The sequence below is a fragment of the Sminthopsis crassicaudata genome, chromosome 3, assembly GCF_048593235.1.
Source record: "Sminthopsis crassicaudata isolate SCR6 chromosome 3, ASM4859323v1, whole genome shotgun sequence".
In the NCBI taxonomy this organism is placed as follows: domain Eukaryota; kingdom Metazoa; phylum Chordata; class Mammalia; order Dasyuromorphia; family Dasyuridae; genus Sminthopsis; species Sminthopsis crassicaudata.
The window spans coordinates 565,947,252-565,967,536 of record NC_133619.1 but is presented as its reverse complement, the minus strand read 5'-3'; the positions used below and the strand labels follow the sequence as shown (position 1 = coordinate 565,967,536).

The 20,285-nt window shown below is 36.2% G+C and overlaps 1 protein-coding gene across 1 annotated transcript; it reads left to right on the top strand.

The window, feature by feature from the left end:
- The first annotated feature begins 18,845 nt into the window (after positions 1–18,845).
- PSMD10 (proteasome 26S subunit, non-ATPase 10) lies at positions 18,846–19,759 on the top strand. Its single transcript, XM_074304744.1, has one exon. It carries the CDS (start codon positions 18,881–18,883, stop codon positions 19,559–19,561), a length of 681 nt encoding a protein of 226 aa, XP_074160845.1. The 5' UTR covers positions 18,846–18,880; the 3' UTR covers positions 19,562–19,759.
- Positions 19,760–20,285: the final 526 nt, after the last annotated feature.

Here is a 20,285-nt window from a genome sequence, read left to right as displayed (position 1 = left end):
TGATCTACTGCATGTAAGGAACTGAGCTCAGCATTAAGAGGGATATAGTGGAAGATAAGTAGAAGTACAATAAGTAGTTCTTGCCTTCACAGACATTATAATATAGTTGGGAAGATTATATATATATATATATATATGTATATATATATATATATATATATACACATACATATATATGGACAATATATAGAGAGAGATATAGAGAATAATAATACAAAAGTGTCATTATAAATATTACATGAATTCAGATAGATCCATCATTATCAGAGTGGGTCCTAGTAAACCTGAACTAGAATATGGGCTAGAAGGATTCTTTTTTGTGCTATAGACCCCTTTTGGTAATTTGGTAAAGCCTATGGACCCCTTCTTAAAATAATGTCTTAATTTTTTTTTTTTTTGCAGTTACATGTTAAAACAATTTGAACCTTTTTTTTTGGTTGTTGCTTTGAGTTCCAAATTCTATCTTTCCATTCTTCTTCCCTCCCCTCTTCCCTCACTGAACTGGTAAGCAATCAGATATGTTATACATATGCAATCATGTAAAATATTTCCATTAGTCATTTTGTACAAGATTTGAATAAAAGAAAAAGAAAGAAAAGCAAAAAATTGCATGCTTCAGTCTGTATTCAAATAATATCAGTTCTTTCATTGGAAGCACATAGCTTGTTTCATCATTTATCCTTTGGGATTGTTTTGGATCACTGTATTGCTGAAAATATGGATAACTAATAGCTTAGTTAGTCCTAGTTCATCATACAATATTCTTATTAATGTATACAATGTCCTTCTGGTTCTGTTCACTTTGCTTTGCATCAGCTCATATGAAGTTAAGTCTTTCCATTAGTTCATGTAAGACTTTTCTGAAATTATTTCTGAAATTATCCTACTTGTCATTGATTGTAGCCCAATAATTTACATGACAAGAATATGCCAAAATTTATTTAGCCATTTTCTAACTGATGGACATCTATTTGATTTTCAGTTCTTAGGTTTCACAAAAAGAGCCTCTATAAATACAAAATCATGTTTTTAAATGCATGGCATATGTGATTGTAAAGGAAATAAATTATGTTGAAATAAATTTATCAAATACTAAAAATTCACTGTCCATGGATCCCTTGAAATATGTTTTTAGACTTCTATTTGGGGATCTCAAGAACCCCTGAAATGGAAGGAAGGATGAGATTTATGGAGAGGGGGAATACCTCATATTACAAAGTGACAAGATGGAATCGATGTTCCCTATTATTCCCTCCCTTTCCTAAAAAATAATTTTCCAACTGTTTTATTAAAAAATTAAATTGACCTTATTTTCACATGAGAGTAAATATTGTTGCAAATTGGGCACAGGTGAAAAAAAATGAAGTTATCCATGCTTGAAATCTATGATGAACACAAATTTATAAGCAAAATAAATATTCCTTTAATGAATATGCAACCACAAATCCCAAGTACTTTTTCAGATATAATTATAAGTGAGACACAAAGATATATGCAATATAGAATTCCTACCCACAAAAAATCTAGTAAAAAGAGATACATGTATAAATAATTACTACATGAGGAAGTATGTGCTAGATGCCCTGGGAGTAGTTAAGAGCAAAGAAGAATTAGAGTTCAGAAGAGAAAGGTTACTTCTGCTGCAGGATGATCGAGTGAGGCTTCCTAGCAGTAGTGGCATTTGAGCTCAGCCACAATGAATGGATTTTAATAGGCAGAAATTGGGGTGGAAAGGATAATGTGTACTAGGGAATGGAAAGTAGTACAGATTGGATGAATCATAGGTCTATGTAGGGAAGTGACAGGAAATGATGCTGGAAATTCAATAATTCAATTCAACATAGACTTATTAAGCACCTGCCATGTACAAGGCACTGTGCTAGGACCTGAGAAAAGTCATTTAGGGCTATATTGTAGATGATGTATATTGAATTGTAGGATATTTATTCAGTAGGCAATGGGAGCCCTTAGAGGTCTTTGACAAGGAGAGTTACTCAAGAGAGTGATTTGAGAAAGCACTGGTGGTAGATCAATGAGAATTCAAGAGCAGGAGATACTGAAGCAGGAAAACCATTTAGGCGGCTATTATAAAAGATATGGTATTCAGTTAATAAAGTAAGTCAGCCAATAAACATTTATTAAGCGCCTATCATATGCCTGGCACTATGCTAAGTGTTGAAGGTAAAATGGAAATTTGAACTAAGGTAGTGTCTGTGGGAAGTAATCAATCTGCAAGCATTTGTTAAGAGTCTATTATGTGCCAGGCCTGATGGTAGGTGCAATGTTAGGTACAGAGATAAAAATGAAATAGTTCTTGCCCTTAAAGAGCTAAATATATACAAAAGATGCGCATAATTATTTTGCCTGTAATTTTGGGGAGGAGGAGGTGACAAATCCTAGTAACTAATGGGCTGTAGATGGAGCATTGTATGTGAAGCGTATACAAGGCTATTTTTTCCTGAACCATAAATCATAAAAAAGGGAGTTAGATATGTGTAAGGACTTTATCAGCTAAACAAAGAAGCTTAGATTTGATCCTAGTGACAATAGGATGCTGCTGGCATTTACACAGCCCGGCCCAGCGTCAGAGAAGGTGCTGTTCTCTATGAGCAAAGCAGAATTGAATTAGCTCAGAAGAAATGTGAGATGTACAAAGTTAGAGAGTCTACCCCACATGTTCACAGGGACTATTTGTGTCCGACCTATGGCAGAGTAGGTGGACCCACCAATGTGACTAACGTAATGATGTCATTTTGGTCCTCTTCAAGAACAAAGGCCAACAGCCAATTGCAAAGAGAGGTGAATTCAGATAGACTTGCCTTTTAGGGAAATCACTTTTAGAAGCTGAGTCAAGGATGAGTGGAAGTGGGGGGGAGACTGTTGGAAAGAGGCTCAAGTAGTGCAGAGTCTGTAACAGTAGAGAGAATGGCATAGGACAGAGATGAATGTAGAAGTGGTCCCAGTGGGCAAGAGTTGGGGAAAGGAGAGTGAAAGATGACACAAAAGCTGAGAGGAAGGGATAAAAGAGACTTTAGTGGACAAGTATCAACTTGTGATTGATTGGTTGAAAGAGGATGAGTTTATAGCCCAGATCAGGAGTAGAACAGCAGTATCATTAACAAAAATAGGGAGGGCTGAAGGAATTGATGGTTGAGATGAGAGAATTATGGAGATTATATTAATTTCACACTTGTTGAATTTAAACTGTTAGTAGGTTACCTAAGGAGTCATTTATATAGTTGAAGTTTTGAGTAGAGAAACTTAACTCAGAGTTGGAAAGTATAAAGAAAGAACAGAAAAGTTTTTGATGTACTTACACTTAAGAGAGAAAAAGAGGAAAGGGAGATGGTAAAGTAAGTAAATAAACATTAGTTAGAATTAAGAGAACCAGTATAATTCTTTAGAGGAAAATGTGTTGAGAGAGGATTGTCAACAGTGTTAGGGGCTGCAGAAAAAGTCATTGAATTTGGTAGTTAGAAAATCATTGGTGACCTTCAAAAGACCTATTTTGGTAGAATTGTATATTTATTGTTATGTGTTGGTATGTTCCAAATTCTAAGGCTTTGAATTATGATAAATTCTCTGACCCTTTTCAGGAACAATGGGTGACCCTAGGGTTTACAGTTATGATCTGGGGCAATGGAACTGAGTTTCCTTATATGTGGGCCTAAATACTCTATTTAGGAATCAAAACAATCTTGGCTTAATTGGCATCAGTGACATTTTACTAATAAAAGTAATCAGTTCTGTGGATTTTCCCATTTTAAAGAATGCTTGAACTTTATTTTAGTATGGTACCATTTCTTCTTAAATATTCAAACTCTATCTTTACCAAAAGTAATTGGAATTGTATTAATAGTCTTTCCCACTGGGCCAAAAATTATGTTCTCTAATTATCTAAGCTAAAGTTAATATCTTAGTAGTATCTCCAATCTATGGAGACTTTTTTTTTTTAATCACTTACATTCAGTGGTTTTCTGTACTCTATCACATCCCTTTGAAATTCAGTTTGCACCATTAAAATATCAATTTAAGTACTTCTAGGTACTCTTCTTTATGCCTTGCTAAAAAACAATCAAGTTGGTGAAGAGATGACTGGATTGTTGTTTCCAATGATGCTAGAAGGATAGATTTTACCTTTTCTTTATCAGGATGTCAGTTTTATTGAAAAGACTTAGATAATTCAGTTATACCCTCCTGGGAGTTATGGTACAATGGTTGCGAATTACCCAAGGCACAGTGGGAGTTTTTCCTAAATCCCTGAAAATGTAGTTGATAAATTAGACAAAATTTTTTTTTGTACTTTTGTCCAAATGGACAAAATTTCAAGATTATTGTGAAGGGACTTTTAATATCATGTCTGGCAAGAACCAAATCAAACCATTCATATATTCCACTATTCAGTTATGGTTACTTAGAAAGTGTCATTGAATTTCACTGGCAGCAAGGGGCTGATGGCTTTAAGAGTTATATGTACAAATAAACCTACACAAGCAAGGCATTTTAAGAGAAATATTCATTAGAGTTAAAAGGAAAATAAGGGTTTGGGTCTCTGTCTCTTTCCAGGATTGGACTTGACTGGTGTGGGAGTAAGGGGTAGGGAGGGAAATTAAGATGGATAGTTAAAAATAATTTATCTTACACTGCTTAATTTGGAATACTAATAAGAAAGGATCCTTTTGTCTTTATCTTTGAGCTTCTAAAAGGCAGGATGTTCATAACAATGCTTAATACTTAAATAAGCACCTTTCTTCTTGAGAGTGTTTTGAAAACATTAGCTACCTGTTAGAATCTGTTCTGGGCAGAGAAGGTAAAGTTACCTAGGGCACAACTATATCAGTTCATAGAGGAAATCCAAATCCAACCACAGCACAAATAAAGAGATTTTAATTCCCTCCAGCTGAACTCACTGAAGAATTTATAGTCCACCGATCCTCACCTAATTCATCCTCACCCAAGAACACCCAGGGTGTTTCTGCTACTCCTATAATTCTTTGCTCTACCTCATAATTTCTCTATATTGTTATTCTGTATTGTTACCCTTGCTCTTCTTTTATCAGAGAAAGAAGTATCTTTCAACATTTACACTGATAACTTCTACTTTGCATCCTTAGTCCCATTCTATCCTGGTTTCTTGAAGAATTTATTTTATTAATTATCTTCTCTTTCTCTACTTGTTTCTTGCACTTTGCCAGAAACATTTTCAGGTCTCCTCTGTCCTAAAACCAGAAACAAGCCACTCTACTATTCCCATGGAGCTGTTATCATCTGTCCTCTTTCTTTAATTAACATCAATTTTCTCTCAGTATATTCTCTATCTCTGGCTGATCTCTGAACCTTGACTATCATCTCCAGTCCAAACTATAGTCCTAAACTCAACTCCTACATTTTCCATAGTGGGTTAGACATGGCCCCTGAGATGCTTTTCCCTAATATTTTAATCTCAGGATATTTGAAATTTACATAATTTCCAACAATAATACCATAATCCACTCATCCATATAAACAATTCTTATTTTAGCTCTCCTCCTTTGCTGTGGGTAATAATGGTATTCTTCTAGTCATCAAGAGACAACTATCTTTAAGAATCCTTATTCTTTCACATATCCTACATCAAATCAAACACCAAATTCTGTGTACACTTTTCTTTGTAACATATTGAAATGTAAAATTGTTTTAACATAGGACTAAAAACTATATTAGAAAATGAAATTTGGGATCAAAACCTGAATAGGTCTCAGATTTCTTGACTACTCAGAACCTTCATTTCATGACAATCTGGAAACAGTTCAAGAAAAGACATAAAAAGCACTAGACATAATATCACAAAAATGAAATTGATAATAACTTATTTAACAGATAAAAACAATTGTTTTTATTGCATTGTATTGTATTGTATATATAGAGGGTAGCAGATTAAACCCAGCCATGGAAGTCCAGAGTACCTCTAAAAGGAGTCAATGTGGGGAGGGATGTTAAAATAGAGGGATTTTGAGACTGGGATTTCATCTTTGTGAAGAATAAAAAATTACTCTGCTCCCTTATCTTCTAGAGGAGCATTTAGCTAGAATTTTCTTTATAACTTTCCTCAAAGAGTTTACATTCTATTGGGGAGAGTATAGAATGGTGTATAGAGTACTGAGTTAGAGCTGGAAAACCATAGTTCATATTCTTCTTTATAGTTGAGATGTCACAGAAGGTCTTTGCCTCTGCTTTTTCATCTCCAAATTAAGGGAGTCTGGTCAGGACTTATTAGCTTCTAGAGTTCCTTCTAATTCTAAATTTATACCCCTATGAAACAAAGCAAAAAACAAACAAACAAACAAAAAAACCCCAGAATCCATTTTAATGAACAAATAACTCATTTTAATGCTATGAAGAAAAAAAGATGTGGCAACCAAAGGCAATTTAATTCAGCCCTTAATTTCATCATTTTATAAAAAAAGATATTATCCCATCATATTTTTATTTTGAGATCTCTTTCAAGTGATTGGTGGATTCTTTCAATTTCCTCTATCCTCCTCCACCCAAAGCCTCCAAGAAAAATAAGAATTGGGCTCAGGCCGTGAAAGAGCTCAAAAGGGGTTTTGAAAATCAAGTAAGAGAGATATCGGAAAGATTAGGGAAAGAATTGAGAGAGATGCAAAAGCAAATGCGAAGAGCTAATGAGAAGAATGCCTTAAAAAAACAGAATTGGCCAACTGGGAAAGGAGGTACATTGAGGAAAATAATTCCTTAAAAAATAGAATTGAGCAAATGGAAGCTAATGATTTTATGAGAAATCAAGACACAATAAAGCAAAACCATAAAAAAAAAAAAAAAGAAAAAATAGGAAAAAATGTGTAATATTGCACTGGAAAAATAACTGCCCTGGAAAATAGATCCAGGAAAGATAATTTAAAAATCATTGGTCTGCCTAAAAGTCATGAACAAAAAAAGGGCCTGGACATCATCTTTCAAGAAATTATCAAGGAAAACTGTCCTGATATTCTAGGACCAGAGGGTAAAATAGAAATTGAATTTGTTCATAAACTTTTTTTCTGTTGTCTACTCACTTTCCTAGCCTATTACTCTGCTTTTAACTGTTAAAGTCTGGTTCAGTTTCCAGGGTGGAGGGTGCACTGTCCCAAGCAGGTTTTGTGCAGCAGTTTTCAGAGCTCCTTCTAGGGGCCTGACCCCAAGCCTTCTTTTCTGCCCTGGAGCTGTTAGGAGTGTCCCTGCCCCACTGGAGCTGTAAGGTCTGGGGCACTGGCTGAGCTGGGGCAGCACTACCCTGGGCCTGCACACCTGACTGCCCGTTGCCACAGACCCTCTCCACTGACCTTCCGAGTCCTCCCTGATGTCCTCAGGCTGAGAGGTCCAGAAGCCTCCAGCACCGCTGGAGGTCCTGCCTCGGTGATGCTGGGGGCTGGGCGGGGCTGGTCCAGGGCCAAGCTCCACCTTGTGTCTCTGGGCTGAGAGGGCTGCGGCACTGCCCCTGAGCTTCGGAGGTCGGGATGCGGCCGAGGCTGGGACTGGGGTGCACTCTGGACTCCCACCCTGGTGGCACAGACCATTTCTGCTGAGCTGCTAAGTTGCCTTTGGCTGGAAAAGGTTCTACTCTGTTTTTGTTCGGGGGGGGGGGGGGGGGAGAGTTGGGAGGGGGAGTGTGTTCTGATGCGCCAGAATTTGTGCGGTCCTTGTTTAAAAGAATTTGGAGCAGTTTTGGGGAGAGGTTGGACAGATTTCTGCCTTACTCCACCATCTTGGCTCTGCCTCCCTTGCTTATCATTTCTTCCAGCATGATAGTATTCCATTACATCCATATGTTACCACCAATTCAGCCTTTCCCCAATTGATGGGCATCCCCTCAGTTTCAAATTTGTCACCATAAAAAAGTTGCTACAAATATTTTTTATACCTATAGATCCTTTTCCTTTTAGTATTTTCTCTCTTTGTGATACAGACTATTAGTGGTATTGCTGGATTAAAGGATATACACAGTGTGAAGCCCTTTGGGCATGGGTCGGGACTGCTCTCCAGAATGGTTGGACCAGTTCACAACTCTACCAACAATGCACCAGGGTCCTAATTTCCCCAAATCCTTTCCCCCCTTTACCATTTTCCTTTTCTGTCATATTAGCCAATCTGATAGACGGAGTGGTGTCTTAAGAATTCATTTGCATTTCTCTAATTATAGTGATTTAGAGCACTTTTTTATGATTATAGATATAACTTTGGTTTCTTCATCTTAAAATTGCCTCTAGCAACTTTCTAAAACTATACATTGCAGAGAAGGTACAGATCTTGAACTGGAAAACTTGGCACAACAAACTCCCTACCTATCACAGGTCTGTTTTGTTTTGTTTTGTTTTTTTTTAAGGATAAAAACAACTTCATAACAATAAAGAGGAAAAATTTTAAATGAGAGGACGCCAATTCATTAAGATAGATCACAGTGATTTTTATCTGTAAAAAAATAAATAAATCTAATAATACATCACCAACTAATGTATTCTTGATTTTTCATTTCCTAAAATCTTTCCTCCTTAATGTTGGCGTCTTCCCTGTGGTATCTCTAAATATCCCGTATGTATCTTGTTTGTCCACAATTCGTTGGCACACTGACTGGGAGCTCTTTTCCACGTCGTCTGTCTCCCTACTATGTGCCCATAGTTGGTGCTTAATCACTGCTTGTGCATTGATTTTACCACGTGTGTGCTTCTGTCTGTCAGCAGTACCGCGGGTAGTAGTGGAGGCGAAGAAGAAGCCCGTGGTTAGATGTTAGAAGATAGCATAGGGCTGGAAAGAGTAGACGGGCAGGGAACGTTTCAGGAGCAAAGCTCCATAAGTACAGTTCTTCTCCCCTCCCCCCACGCCCCCAGGTTTTATGGGTAAGGTTACTAAGGCCCAGAACTGTGGCGCTTTCCCCAGAGCTACCCGGGGAATAAGTGGCGGGCTGGGATTTGAAGGTGCGCTTGCACGCCGAGTCCGGTAGCGGCTCCAGCGCCGCCCCGGCGCACAGAGCGTCGGGAAGAGGCGCGTGGGGCTCTCAGCAGGGGGTGCGGGTCTCGCGCTGCGAGCAACTGCCGATTCTTACCGGTGCCTTCTTAACGCTTCCAGCCTGCCGCCATGTTGCCCCTGGTGCGGAGCGCCCTGAGCAGACTCCCGGCTCGCAGCGTCCAGCGCGTTGCCACAAGGCGAAACTTCCACGCGAAGAAATCGGATTTCGACGACAAATATGGCCTGCCCATCCTCGTAGGCGGAAGCCTCTTCTGCGCTGTTACCTGGGTGTACACGCTGAAACACTATGACCTCGAGCACTACGTGTCCCCCGTGGGCCGAGTCCGGCCCAAGGAGTGGAAGAAGGAGTGAAGAAGGGCTGGCCTCCGGCGCAGCGGGGCTGGCGGGCCCCAGTTTGTTCCGAAACTTCATTTGACTTAAACCACGTAAAGGCAACTGTTATCCACTGTAATGTGAAGTTTTTGACGAGAGAAATACATTAGAAATATATATACTTATTTAGGTAATTTAGGAAAGTGAAGAAAATGTTTATGGAACAGTTTGAAGGGACGCCTTGTGCGAGAAGGTAAGTGGCGGGAAGGGAGGCAGTTGGGAGGCGTTGGACGCCCGAAGTCAGTTAAGGCGCGCCCTGCAGGCCGCGGCCAGTCATGCAGAGGCTTCCCCGCCCCCCATGGCGGGACCAGACTACGGTGGGGGAAGTGCGCTAGGCCGGGCTCCCAGTTGTCCACGCTGGGGGTAACGAGGCCGCAGGGAGAGCGGGGACGGTGGCAGAGGGAGCACGAGGCTGTGAGAGATGGAGGGCCAGACTTGGCCCGTTTTGATAAATAATGGGATTATTATGAATTGAGGAAGGGGTTTAAAGTGAAAGACTACAACTTTTTTGAGAATAGGGATTATTTAAATTTTTGTGTTTATATTTGGATTCTCTGGAACAGGTCCTGGCATACAATAGGTGCTTAAGAAATGTTTAATTTTTAATTTAAGGATGAAAGATATTAAGGTACCAACACTTTATAAGATGTAGTAGTAACAGCTTTTTGTCTTACTAATTTTTTTTAACAGAATACTAACCTTGGAAGTGTACTTTTTTCTATTAATATTTAATATTTTCCCAGTTACCAAGGATTTTTTTTCCTTCCCATCCACCACCAATTGAAGAGAATAAACCAAACTATTCCAAAGAGCTTGTAACAAATACATTCCCTCCCACACTCATGGTTACTGTTATTTCTGTATCTGTATTTGTGTATATGTATATATATTATAATATTAGTGCCTTTTAATCTGAAGCTTGCAAATTGTTTAATAAGCAATAATCAAAATATCTGAGAAATTATTTTACATGTAAAGAAAATTGAGCAAAGGGGAAAGCACTTAGTGACTTGGTCTGGCTTGCACAAAATGGCATAATATTTTTATACCCATTACCCTTTCTTTGCTCATATTAAGAATGACCCCTTTTCCCTCAGTTCTGCTTATTTAAAGCCATGATCCTTATCCTGCAAGGTCTATTTTAAATATCACTCACTAAATAATATACAGTAGTTTTGTGGATATTGTGCATGTTAGTGTCAAATTTAGTTTCAAATTCTCTCTAAAGGGGCAAGCAAGACACTTAACGGTTCTGAGATTCATTTCTTTAGCTGCTGTATATTTGAGGACAATGGGCTAGATGTGGCCTCTTAGGTCTCTTCCAGATCTAAATCTGTGATCCCCTTATCCCAACCAGAAGGAGTCATTCCTTATCTCAGTCAAGTAGCATTTATTAAGTGCTCATTGTATTCTAGGAACTGTGCACTGGGAATATGTCTAGACACCTAGATATATGATTACAAAGAAGTGAATAATATGTACTCAAAAAGAATAAAATGGGGGAGACATATTTATATTTTTATAATATACATAGATACTAAGTAGAAAAATATAACGTACTTTTATTTTGTAATTGGTGTAATTTTTTGTGTATTTCAGATTTTATTGGAAGAAAAAACATCTGGAGCACAAAAGGCATATAGTTCACATAAAATATTAAAAATGCTTCAACATAGTTTTAATATTTGAACATCAGAATAAAGTTGCTTAGTAAAGTTTTACGTTTCAGTTAATTTCAGTACATAAAATATCATCTCTATTACAATTTTTCATTTGCCTATTCCTGCTTATTCACAGCTGCTCTCATATTATTATGATTAGTGTGTGATTCTTTTAGTTCCCATTAGTTTCCATTATTTCATTAAGATCTTTCCTTGAGGCAACTAGATGGTGAAGGGCATAGAGGACTGACTCTGGAGTGAGGAGGACCTGAGCACACTGCCTAGTTGTGTGACCCTGGGCAAGTCACTTAACCCCAATTGCACTTCCAGTAAAAACAAACAAAAAAACCTTTTCAAATTAATTGTGGTGGTCATATTGGTCAGTTACATTGGGGAAATGCTTGATAAGCAGAAAAGATGAGATGGTCACATGACAAGGGTAACAGAACAGCCAAATATTCAACTGATATCCTCAGATTGCCAGGAGAAAGTGAAGGAGTTGAGCAAGTTAAGTGGTCCCTTGTGGGTGAAGATGGACAATTTGGGGGATTTTTTTTCCTGGATAAAGCCCTTGGGTTCCTGCCTCTTTCCCCTGAACAGCATTCACATGAGTATGGCAGACCTTATTTGTTCTGAAATGGGGGTTATTTTCTTCCCTCCCTCCTCTCTCAACTTTTTTTTCCCTTGAAAATCTCTTAACAAGGAATAAAATCTATGTGGGTATGATGGGTAGGTATGGATGGATTGTGATGTACATGTGGAGAAAACATCCAGACTAAATCAATTAGATCACAGATGAGTAATAAAGAGAATTGCTTTATAGTTTTTCTTTATATCAATGCATTCCCCTTGTTGGACATGTCAGATACTTAATTTTTTTTTAAATGAAGAATAATGCTATTTGAGCATACAAATGTTTTGGGTTTATTTTTGATACCTTCAAAGTATACTAACAATGGTACCAGACAGGGTAGAGGTGGAGTCAAAAGACGACTATTTTTGCAACTTTTAGTACATAACCAGATTCTTCAAAAAGATTTTAGATTCCATAAAAAAGCGTTATCAATTCTCAAACTCGTCTAAAATTTAAATTGTGCTTTTGTGAATTTGATGGGTGTCTAATAGTATTTTTATCATCATGCTGTAATGGAACAGCAGCCTTGTAGTCAGAACAGATTAAGTTCTGACTTTGACTCTTCCTGCCTTTGATACTGATTGTGATTCAGTTAACCTCTCCAAACCTTAGTTTTCTTTTTTTGTACAAGAAAAGTGAACAGAACAAGCATTAAGCAACTATTATGTGGTGAGCATTGTACTAGAAGCTTTAGCTCAGAAGATTTTTGTAGAGTGCTCTTTAAATCTTAGTGCTATATAAACATTTAACTATTAAAGTACCCATGCATATGGTTATATATATAAGACATACTAGGTATGTATTCTGTCACTAGTATGTATATCGGATAAAATGTACTTTTAAAATCAGTTATTCCTGTGTTCAAATTGTACTTTATCTGCTATATGATTAAATCACTTTGGCAGTTGTAATTTTATCAATAGAGAACATCTCTGTTTTCTATTCTGATAAAAATCACAAGCCCTTGACATAAATCACTTATCAGTGACTTGTCTGCTAGCTACTCTTAAAATATTTTTTAAAAATTTTGATAAATCAGAGTCCCTCACCAAAATGACCTGGGAAATTAGGTGCCTGACACCTCTTCAGCTTTCCCTATCCTCCCCCACATAAGCACTGATCTTTACAAAGTGGGAAGGAAGCAAGTGTATGCCTAATACTGGGCTAATTGTTTTTATGGATAGTCTCAATTGAGTCTCACCATAACAGTTTTACCAATTGAGACTGAAGTGGAGGCTGCTGATCAATTAAGTATGAGGTCACATTTGAATTCTGAACCTTCCGAACTTCAGGAGTAGTGCTCAATTCTCTGTACCATGTAGCTGCCTATGAATCTTGAGGTACATAATAGTTTTATATTAATGGAATAGAACCATCTTCTATAAAAGTGATGTTTCTCCCCAGGAATAATTCAATGTTCAGAAACCTGTACAGTCTTAGAACCCTTCAACAGTAGAAAGCATTTAGGATTCTTCTCTGCTTTAGGATTTCTTCTGTACTAAGGAGTGCTGCTTTCCTTTAGCTCTTACCTCCTGTACATAGATACCACTACTCTTTGCTCCCTGGTAGATGTCATGTCCATTCTTATCCTGAAGCCATCCTTGATCCCAGCAGGTATACACGTTTCATTTTTGACCCATTTGACTGCCCTTTGAAATTTTAACTTCTCAAACTGTAGCAGATGGTATATTTCTCAGAGGACTAGCCTCCTAATGACTGGCCCAGATGGGAAGAATCTCTATTTGTGGCTCAAAAAGACATCTTGGCTATTTCAAAGTTTTCTTTTGCACATGGTGCCAATAGTCACTATCTCAGAATGAGAACAGTCCCTTGGGTGTTGTGGGAACATCTGCTCTTGGTATCAGAAATTGCTCCAAGCAGGTACATGGGTGACCACCAGAAATCACTCCAAGCAAGTATGTGTGACCACCAGAAATCACTCCAAGCAGGTACATGGGTGACCACCAGAAATCGCTCCAAGCAGGTATGTATGTGACCACAGATCTGTGCAGTCACTTGGTGACATACCTTCTCCCCTAGAACCCAGATGGTAATGTCTTCATTACTTCCCACTGAGCCAAGAGGCTCAGGAAGAATACTCCACTTTTTTCAAGAGAATTTTTTTCTCAATTACATGTAAAAGTGATTATCATTTAAATTTTTTTTTCAATTCCAAATTCTCTCCTTTTTCTCATCCATCCTTGAGAAGGCAAGCAGTTTGATATAGGTTTAAATGTGTAGCTGTACAAAACGTATTTCCAAATTAGCCATGTTGTGAAATAATACAGCCCAAAACAAAATTTGCCCCCAAACTCAAGAAAAATAAAAGTATACTTAAGTCTGCATGTAGACTGTCAGTTCTTTCTCCACCCATAGATAGCATTTTTCATATTTTTTTTAGAATGTGCTCATATTATTGTACTTAAGAGGGATAGCTAAGTCATTCACCATTGATCATGAGACAGTACTGCTGCCTCTGTGTACAATTATCTCCTGGCTCTGCTCACTTTCTATTAGTTTATATGTAACTTCCCAGGTTTTTCTGAAACCATCCTGCTCATTTCTCACATTTCCGTAGTATGCCATCACAATTGTGTATGACAACTTTTTTAGCCATTCTCCATTTGGTGGACATCTTTTAGATTACCAATAATTTGCTAACATTTTTACACATGTAGACCCTTTCCCTTTTTTTATGATTTGTCTGTGATATACACCTAGTAGTAGTGGTATTTCTGGGTCAAAAGTTATGCACAGGTTGATTGCCTTTGGTTACTTAACAGTGATTTAAAGCATTTTTTCATATAGATTTAATCACTTTGAATATTTTTCATATCCTTTGACCATTTATCATTTGAGGAACTAATTTGTATTTTAAGTTTGACATATGTATGTTTAAGAAATGAAGTAAAACTAAATGTAAAAGTTTTCCCTCAATTTCCTGTTTCCTTTTTCATCTTGGATGCATTGGTTTTGTTCATGCAAAACCTGTTGTAATTTAAACAAAATTATCCATTTTACATCCTGTAATATTCTTTGTTTTTTGGTTATAAATTCTTACCTTATCCATAAATCTTACAAGTAAAATATTCCATGCTTCCCTAATTTGTTTATAACATCACTCTTTGTCTAAATCATATACATGTGTTGGTATATGACATGGGATGTTACTCTATACCTTGGTTCTGCCAAACTGATTTCCAGTTTTTCCAGCAAATTTTGTCAAATAGTTAATTCTTTTGAGAAAAGCTTGGATCATTAGGTTTATCAGGTTTTAACTGGTCATTTACCACTATGTATAGTATAGTTCCACTGATCCACCATTTTCTTTCTTAGCCTAGTACCAGATTATTTTGATGACTACTGCTTTATAATACAGTTTGAGATCTGATCCTGGTACTAGGACCCCTTCACATTTTCCTCTTCACATCTTTTGATTTTCATTTATTTTTGTGATATTCTTGACCTTTTATTATTTTGAAAGATTTTGTCATTTTTTTCTAACTCTACCAAATAATTTTTGAAAGTCTGATTGGTAAGGCACTAAATAAATTTTTAATATTTCTCCAGTTATTTAGATGGGGTTTTGTTTTGCTTTCCTGTAATTCCTGGGTTTGTCTTAGCAGATAGACTCCTAAATATTTTATATCGTCTCCAGTTATTTTAAAAGAAATTTCTCTATTTCTTCCTACTGGACTTTGTTGGTGATTATATAGAAATGCTATTGATTTACATCAGCTTTGCTGAAGTTGTCAACTAGTTCAATTAGTTTTTGATTCGATTCTCTAAATTAACATATCATCACCTGCAAAGAATAATAGTTTTGTTTCCTCACTTCCTATTCTAATACTTTCAATTTCTTTTTCATCTCATTGCTATAGCTAGCATTTCTAGTAAAAAAAAAAATTGAATCATAGTAGTAATAATGGTATTTCTCTCATATCTCATTGTGAAAACTTCAAGTTTAACTATTGCAAATTAGGGATTCCTTTTCTAGTCTTTTTTTTTAGTTGTATGTCCAATTTTCTTCCTTTTCTCAATTTTATTGATTAAAAACATTTCAGAAATATAAATTTTCTTCTAAGTATCGCTTTCACTGAATCTCATGAATTTTGGTATGTAGTACCATAACAGTGAGTCATAATGAAACTGTTGAATCTATGACTTGTTCTTTGACTCATTCTTCACAATTAGATTATTTAGTTCTAAATATTTTTTAATCTATGTCTCCATGGCCCTTTATTGAATGTAATTTTTACTGCATTATAATCTAAAAGGATGCATTTAACATTTATGTTTTTCTACATAAAAGGCATAAAGGTTTTTATGCCCTAATGTAATCAGTTTGTGAAGTTCCCGTGTACAGTTGAGAAAAAGGCATATTCCTTTCTACTGCCATTCAGGTTTCTTCAGAGGTCTATTTTTATATAAAATTATATTCCTCTCCATTCTTATTTTTTTGTTTTTATCTAATTTTGAGAGGAAGTTGAGTTTTATGATTTTCTCCTCTAAGACATTCAGCTTTTAAGAATCTGATTGCTATAACATTTGATCCATATATTTCATATTGATATTATTTCCTTGTCTATGATACTTTTTGGCAAAATGTAGTTTCCTTACTTATCCCTTTTAATTAGATCTATTTTTGCTTTTGCTTTGTCAAAGAGCATATTTGTTACCCTTGCTTTTGTTTTACTTAAGCAGAAGCATAGTAGATTCTGTTCCAGCCCCTTAATTTTACTCTGTCTTCTTTGTTTCAAGTGTGTTTCTTGTAAACAACATTTTGTTGGATGCTAGTTTTTCATTGACTGCTATTCACTTATGTTTTTTCTCTGTTGTTCTGGCTCTTGTCTCTTTCCTTTCTCATTCATTTCTATACCCAATTGAATGTGTATGTTTTTTCATCTTTCAGCCAGTTCTAATGAGAATGAGATTTATGGGCTCTTGCTTATCACTTTATCATCCCCTTCACTGTAAAAGCTTTTCCTTTCATGTCTATGTGAGATAATTTATCCCATTATACTTCTTGCTTCCTCCTCTTCCCAGGGCAATCTAGTTTTTTACTCCCTATTTTTTTTTTTTTTTTTTTGTCTATCATTCAGTCATATTCATTTTACACCTATCTCCTCTATCTATTGTAATCCTCTAACTACCCTAATAATAACAAAGTTCTTCATAGTTTCAAATGACACCTTCCCATATAGGAATCTAAATAGTTTAACCTTATTAAATTCCATATGATTTCTCTTTCCAATTTCCCTTTTTATACTTTTCTTGAGTCTTGAATTATAAAGTCATATTTTCTATTCAGAACTGGTCTTTCCATCAAGAATACTTGAAAGTCCACTATTTTTTTTTAAAAAACTTTTTCCCCCCTAAGGCAATTGGGGTTAAGTGACTTGCCCAAGGTCACACAGCTAGGAAGTATTAAGTGTCTGAGATCAGATTTAAACTGGGGTCCTCCTGAATTCAGGGCTGGTGCTTTATCCACTGCGCCACCTAGCTGCCCCCCCACTGATTCTTTAATGTAAAAGTTGCTAGAATTTGTGATGTCTTGACTGTGGCCCCATAATATTTGAATTGTTTCTTACTGACTGCTTATAATATTTTCTCCTTGACTTATGAGCTCTGAAATTTGGCTGTAATATTCCTGGGAGTTTTCATTTTGGGATCTCTTTCAGGATATGATTGGTGGATTCTTTCAGTTCCTATTTTATCCTCCAATTTAGAATAAATATCAGGGCAATTTTCCTTGATAATTTCTTGAAAAATGATGCCTAGACTTTTTTTTAATCATGAATTTCAGGTAGTTCAATCATTCTTAAATTATCTCCTTGACATATTTTCTAATTCTGTTGTTCTTCCAGTGAGATATTCCATGTTTTTCTATTTTTTCATTTTTTGATTTTGTTTTATTGCTTCTTGATGTGACATGGAGTCATTAGCTTCTATTTGCCCAATTCTAGTTTTAAAAGAATTATTTTCAGGAGTATACTTTCTTCTCAGCAGTTCATGAAACCTATGCAAAAATTGACCATATATTAGGACATAAAGATCTCAAAATTAAATGCAGGAAGGCAGAAATAGTAAATGCCTAATTCTCAGATCACAATGCAATAAAAACTACATTCAATAAGAAGTTAGGGGTAAATAGACCAAAAAGTAATTGGAAACTGAATAATCTCATCTTAAAGAATGACTGGGTGAAACAGCAAATTATAGAAACAATTAATAATAAGATAATGACAATGATGAGACATCATACCAAAATCTGTGGGATGCAGCTAAAGCGGTAATAAGGGGAAATTTTATATCTTTAGAGACTTATTTGAACAAAATAGAAAAAGAGAAGATTAATGAATTGGGCTTGCAACTTAAAAAGCTAGAAAAAGACCAAATTAAAAACCCCCAACCAAAAACTAAACTTGAAATACTAAAATTAAAAGGAGAAATCAATAATATTGAAAGTAAAAAAAAAAACTATTGAATTAATAAATAAAACCAAGAGTTGGTTTTATGAAAAAGCCATTAAAATAGATAAATCTTTGGTAAATCTGATCAGAAAAAGGAAAGAGGAAAATCAAATTGTTAGTCTTACAAATGAAAAGGGGGATCTTTCTACCAATGAAGAGGAAATTAGAGAAATAATGAGTTACTTTGCCCAACTTTATGCCAATAAATTTGATAACTTAAGTGAAATGGCTGACTACCTCCAAAAATATAGGCATCCTAGATTAACAGAGGAGGAGATAAATTACTTAAATAGTCCCATTTCAGAAAAAGAAATAGAACAAGCTATTAATCAACTCCCCAGGAAAAAATCCTCAGGACCAGATGGATTTACATGTGAATTCTACCAAACATTTAAAGAACAATTAGCCCCAATGTTATATAAACTATTTGAAAAAATAGGGGATGAAGGAATCCTACCAAACTCCTTTTATGACACAGACATAGTACTGATATCTAAACCAGGTAGATTGAAAACTGAGAAAGAAAACTATAGACCGATTTCATTAATGAATATTGATGCTAAAATCTTAAATAAGATATTAGCAAAAAGACTTCAGAAAATCATCCCCAGGATAATATACTATGATCAAGTAGGATTTATACTAGGAATGCAAGACTGGTTTAATATTAGGAAAACTATCAGTATAATTGACCATATTAATAATCAAATTAATAAAAACCAGGCGGAGCAGACGAGATGGAGGGCTTCGTGTCGAACGTTGAGGTCTGCAACCTGGCCTATAACGGAAAGTTGGAACAGCTGAAGGAAAAAGTCCTATCCGACAAATCCCAGGCCACCAAAATTGACCAGGACAACCGAACTGCATTACACTGGGCATGTTCAGCAGGATACACAGACATCATTAACTTTTTGCTCAGTTTGGGAGTACCAGTGAATGATAAAGATGATGCTGGTTGGTCTCCTCTTCATATTGCTGCCTCTGCCGGCCGGGATGAGATTGTGAAGGCACTTCTGGGGAAAGGAGCTCAAGTAAATGCTGTCAATCAAAATGGTTGTACCCCGCTGCATTATGCAGCATCCAAAAATAAGCATGAGATTGCTATCATGTTATTAGAAGGAGGTGCTAATCCAGATGCTACCGACCACTTGGAGTCCACTCCACTGCATAGAGCTTCAGCCAAGGGTAATCTGAAAATGATCCAAGTTCTTCTGCAATACAAGGCCTCCACAAATATCCAAGACTCTCAAGGGAACACTGCACTGCACTTAGCTTGTGATGAGGAAAGGATTGAAGAAGCAAAACTACTGGTGTCTCGAGGAGCAAGTATCTTCATTGAAAACAAAGAAAAGAAGAGTCCTTTGCAGGTAGCAAAAGGTGGCCTTGGTGCTGTGCTGAAAAGAATGGTAGAAGACTAGCTTGACCTAGTGCTTTATATGATCTGCTTCACGGATGGTTTCTTCGGTCATTGTTATTCTTGTTGGTGTTCTTTTTTTTTTTTTTTTTTTTTTTTTTGTGAAACTGATAAGCTAAGTGCTCAATACCACAATGTTATTCATTAATGGTTGATGGAAATAAAGGTTTCAGGATCTCAAAAAAAAAAAAATTAATAAAAACCATAAGATCATCTCAATAGATCCAGAAAAAGCATTTGATAAAATCCAACATCCATTCTTACTAAAAAATGGACTATTCCTTAGAATAGTCAGGAGCATATATTTAAGACCGTCAGTAAGCATAATATGTAATGGAGGTAAACTGGAACCTTTCCCAGTAAGATCAGGAGTGAAACAAGGTTGCCCACTATCACCATTACTATTCAATATTGTATTAGAAATGCTAGCCTCGGCAATAAGAGTCAAGAAAGAGATTAAAGGAATAAGAGTAGGTAATGAGGAAATCAAACTATCACTCTTTGCAGATGATATGATGGTATATTTAGAAAACCCCAGAGATTCTAATAAAAAGTTATTAGAAATAATTCACAACTTTAGCAAAGTTGCTGGATACAAAATAAATCCACATAAATCCTCAGCATTTTTATACATCACCAACAAAATGCAACAGCAAGAGATACAAAGAGAAATTCCATTCCAAACAAATGTCGAGAGTATAAAATATTTGGGAATCCATCTGCCAAAG

Coding starts and splice junctions, on each gene's coding strand:
- PSMD10 (XM_074304744.1), top strand. CDS start 18,881: ATGGAGGGCTTCGTGTCGAACGTTGAGGTCTGCAACCTGGCCTATAAC.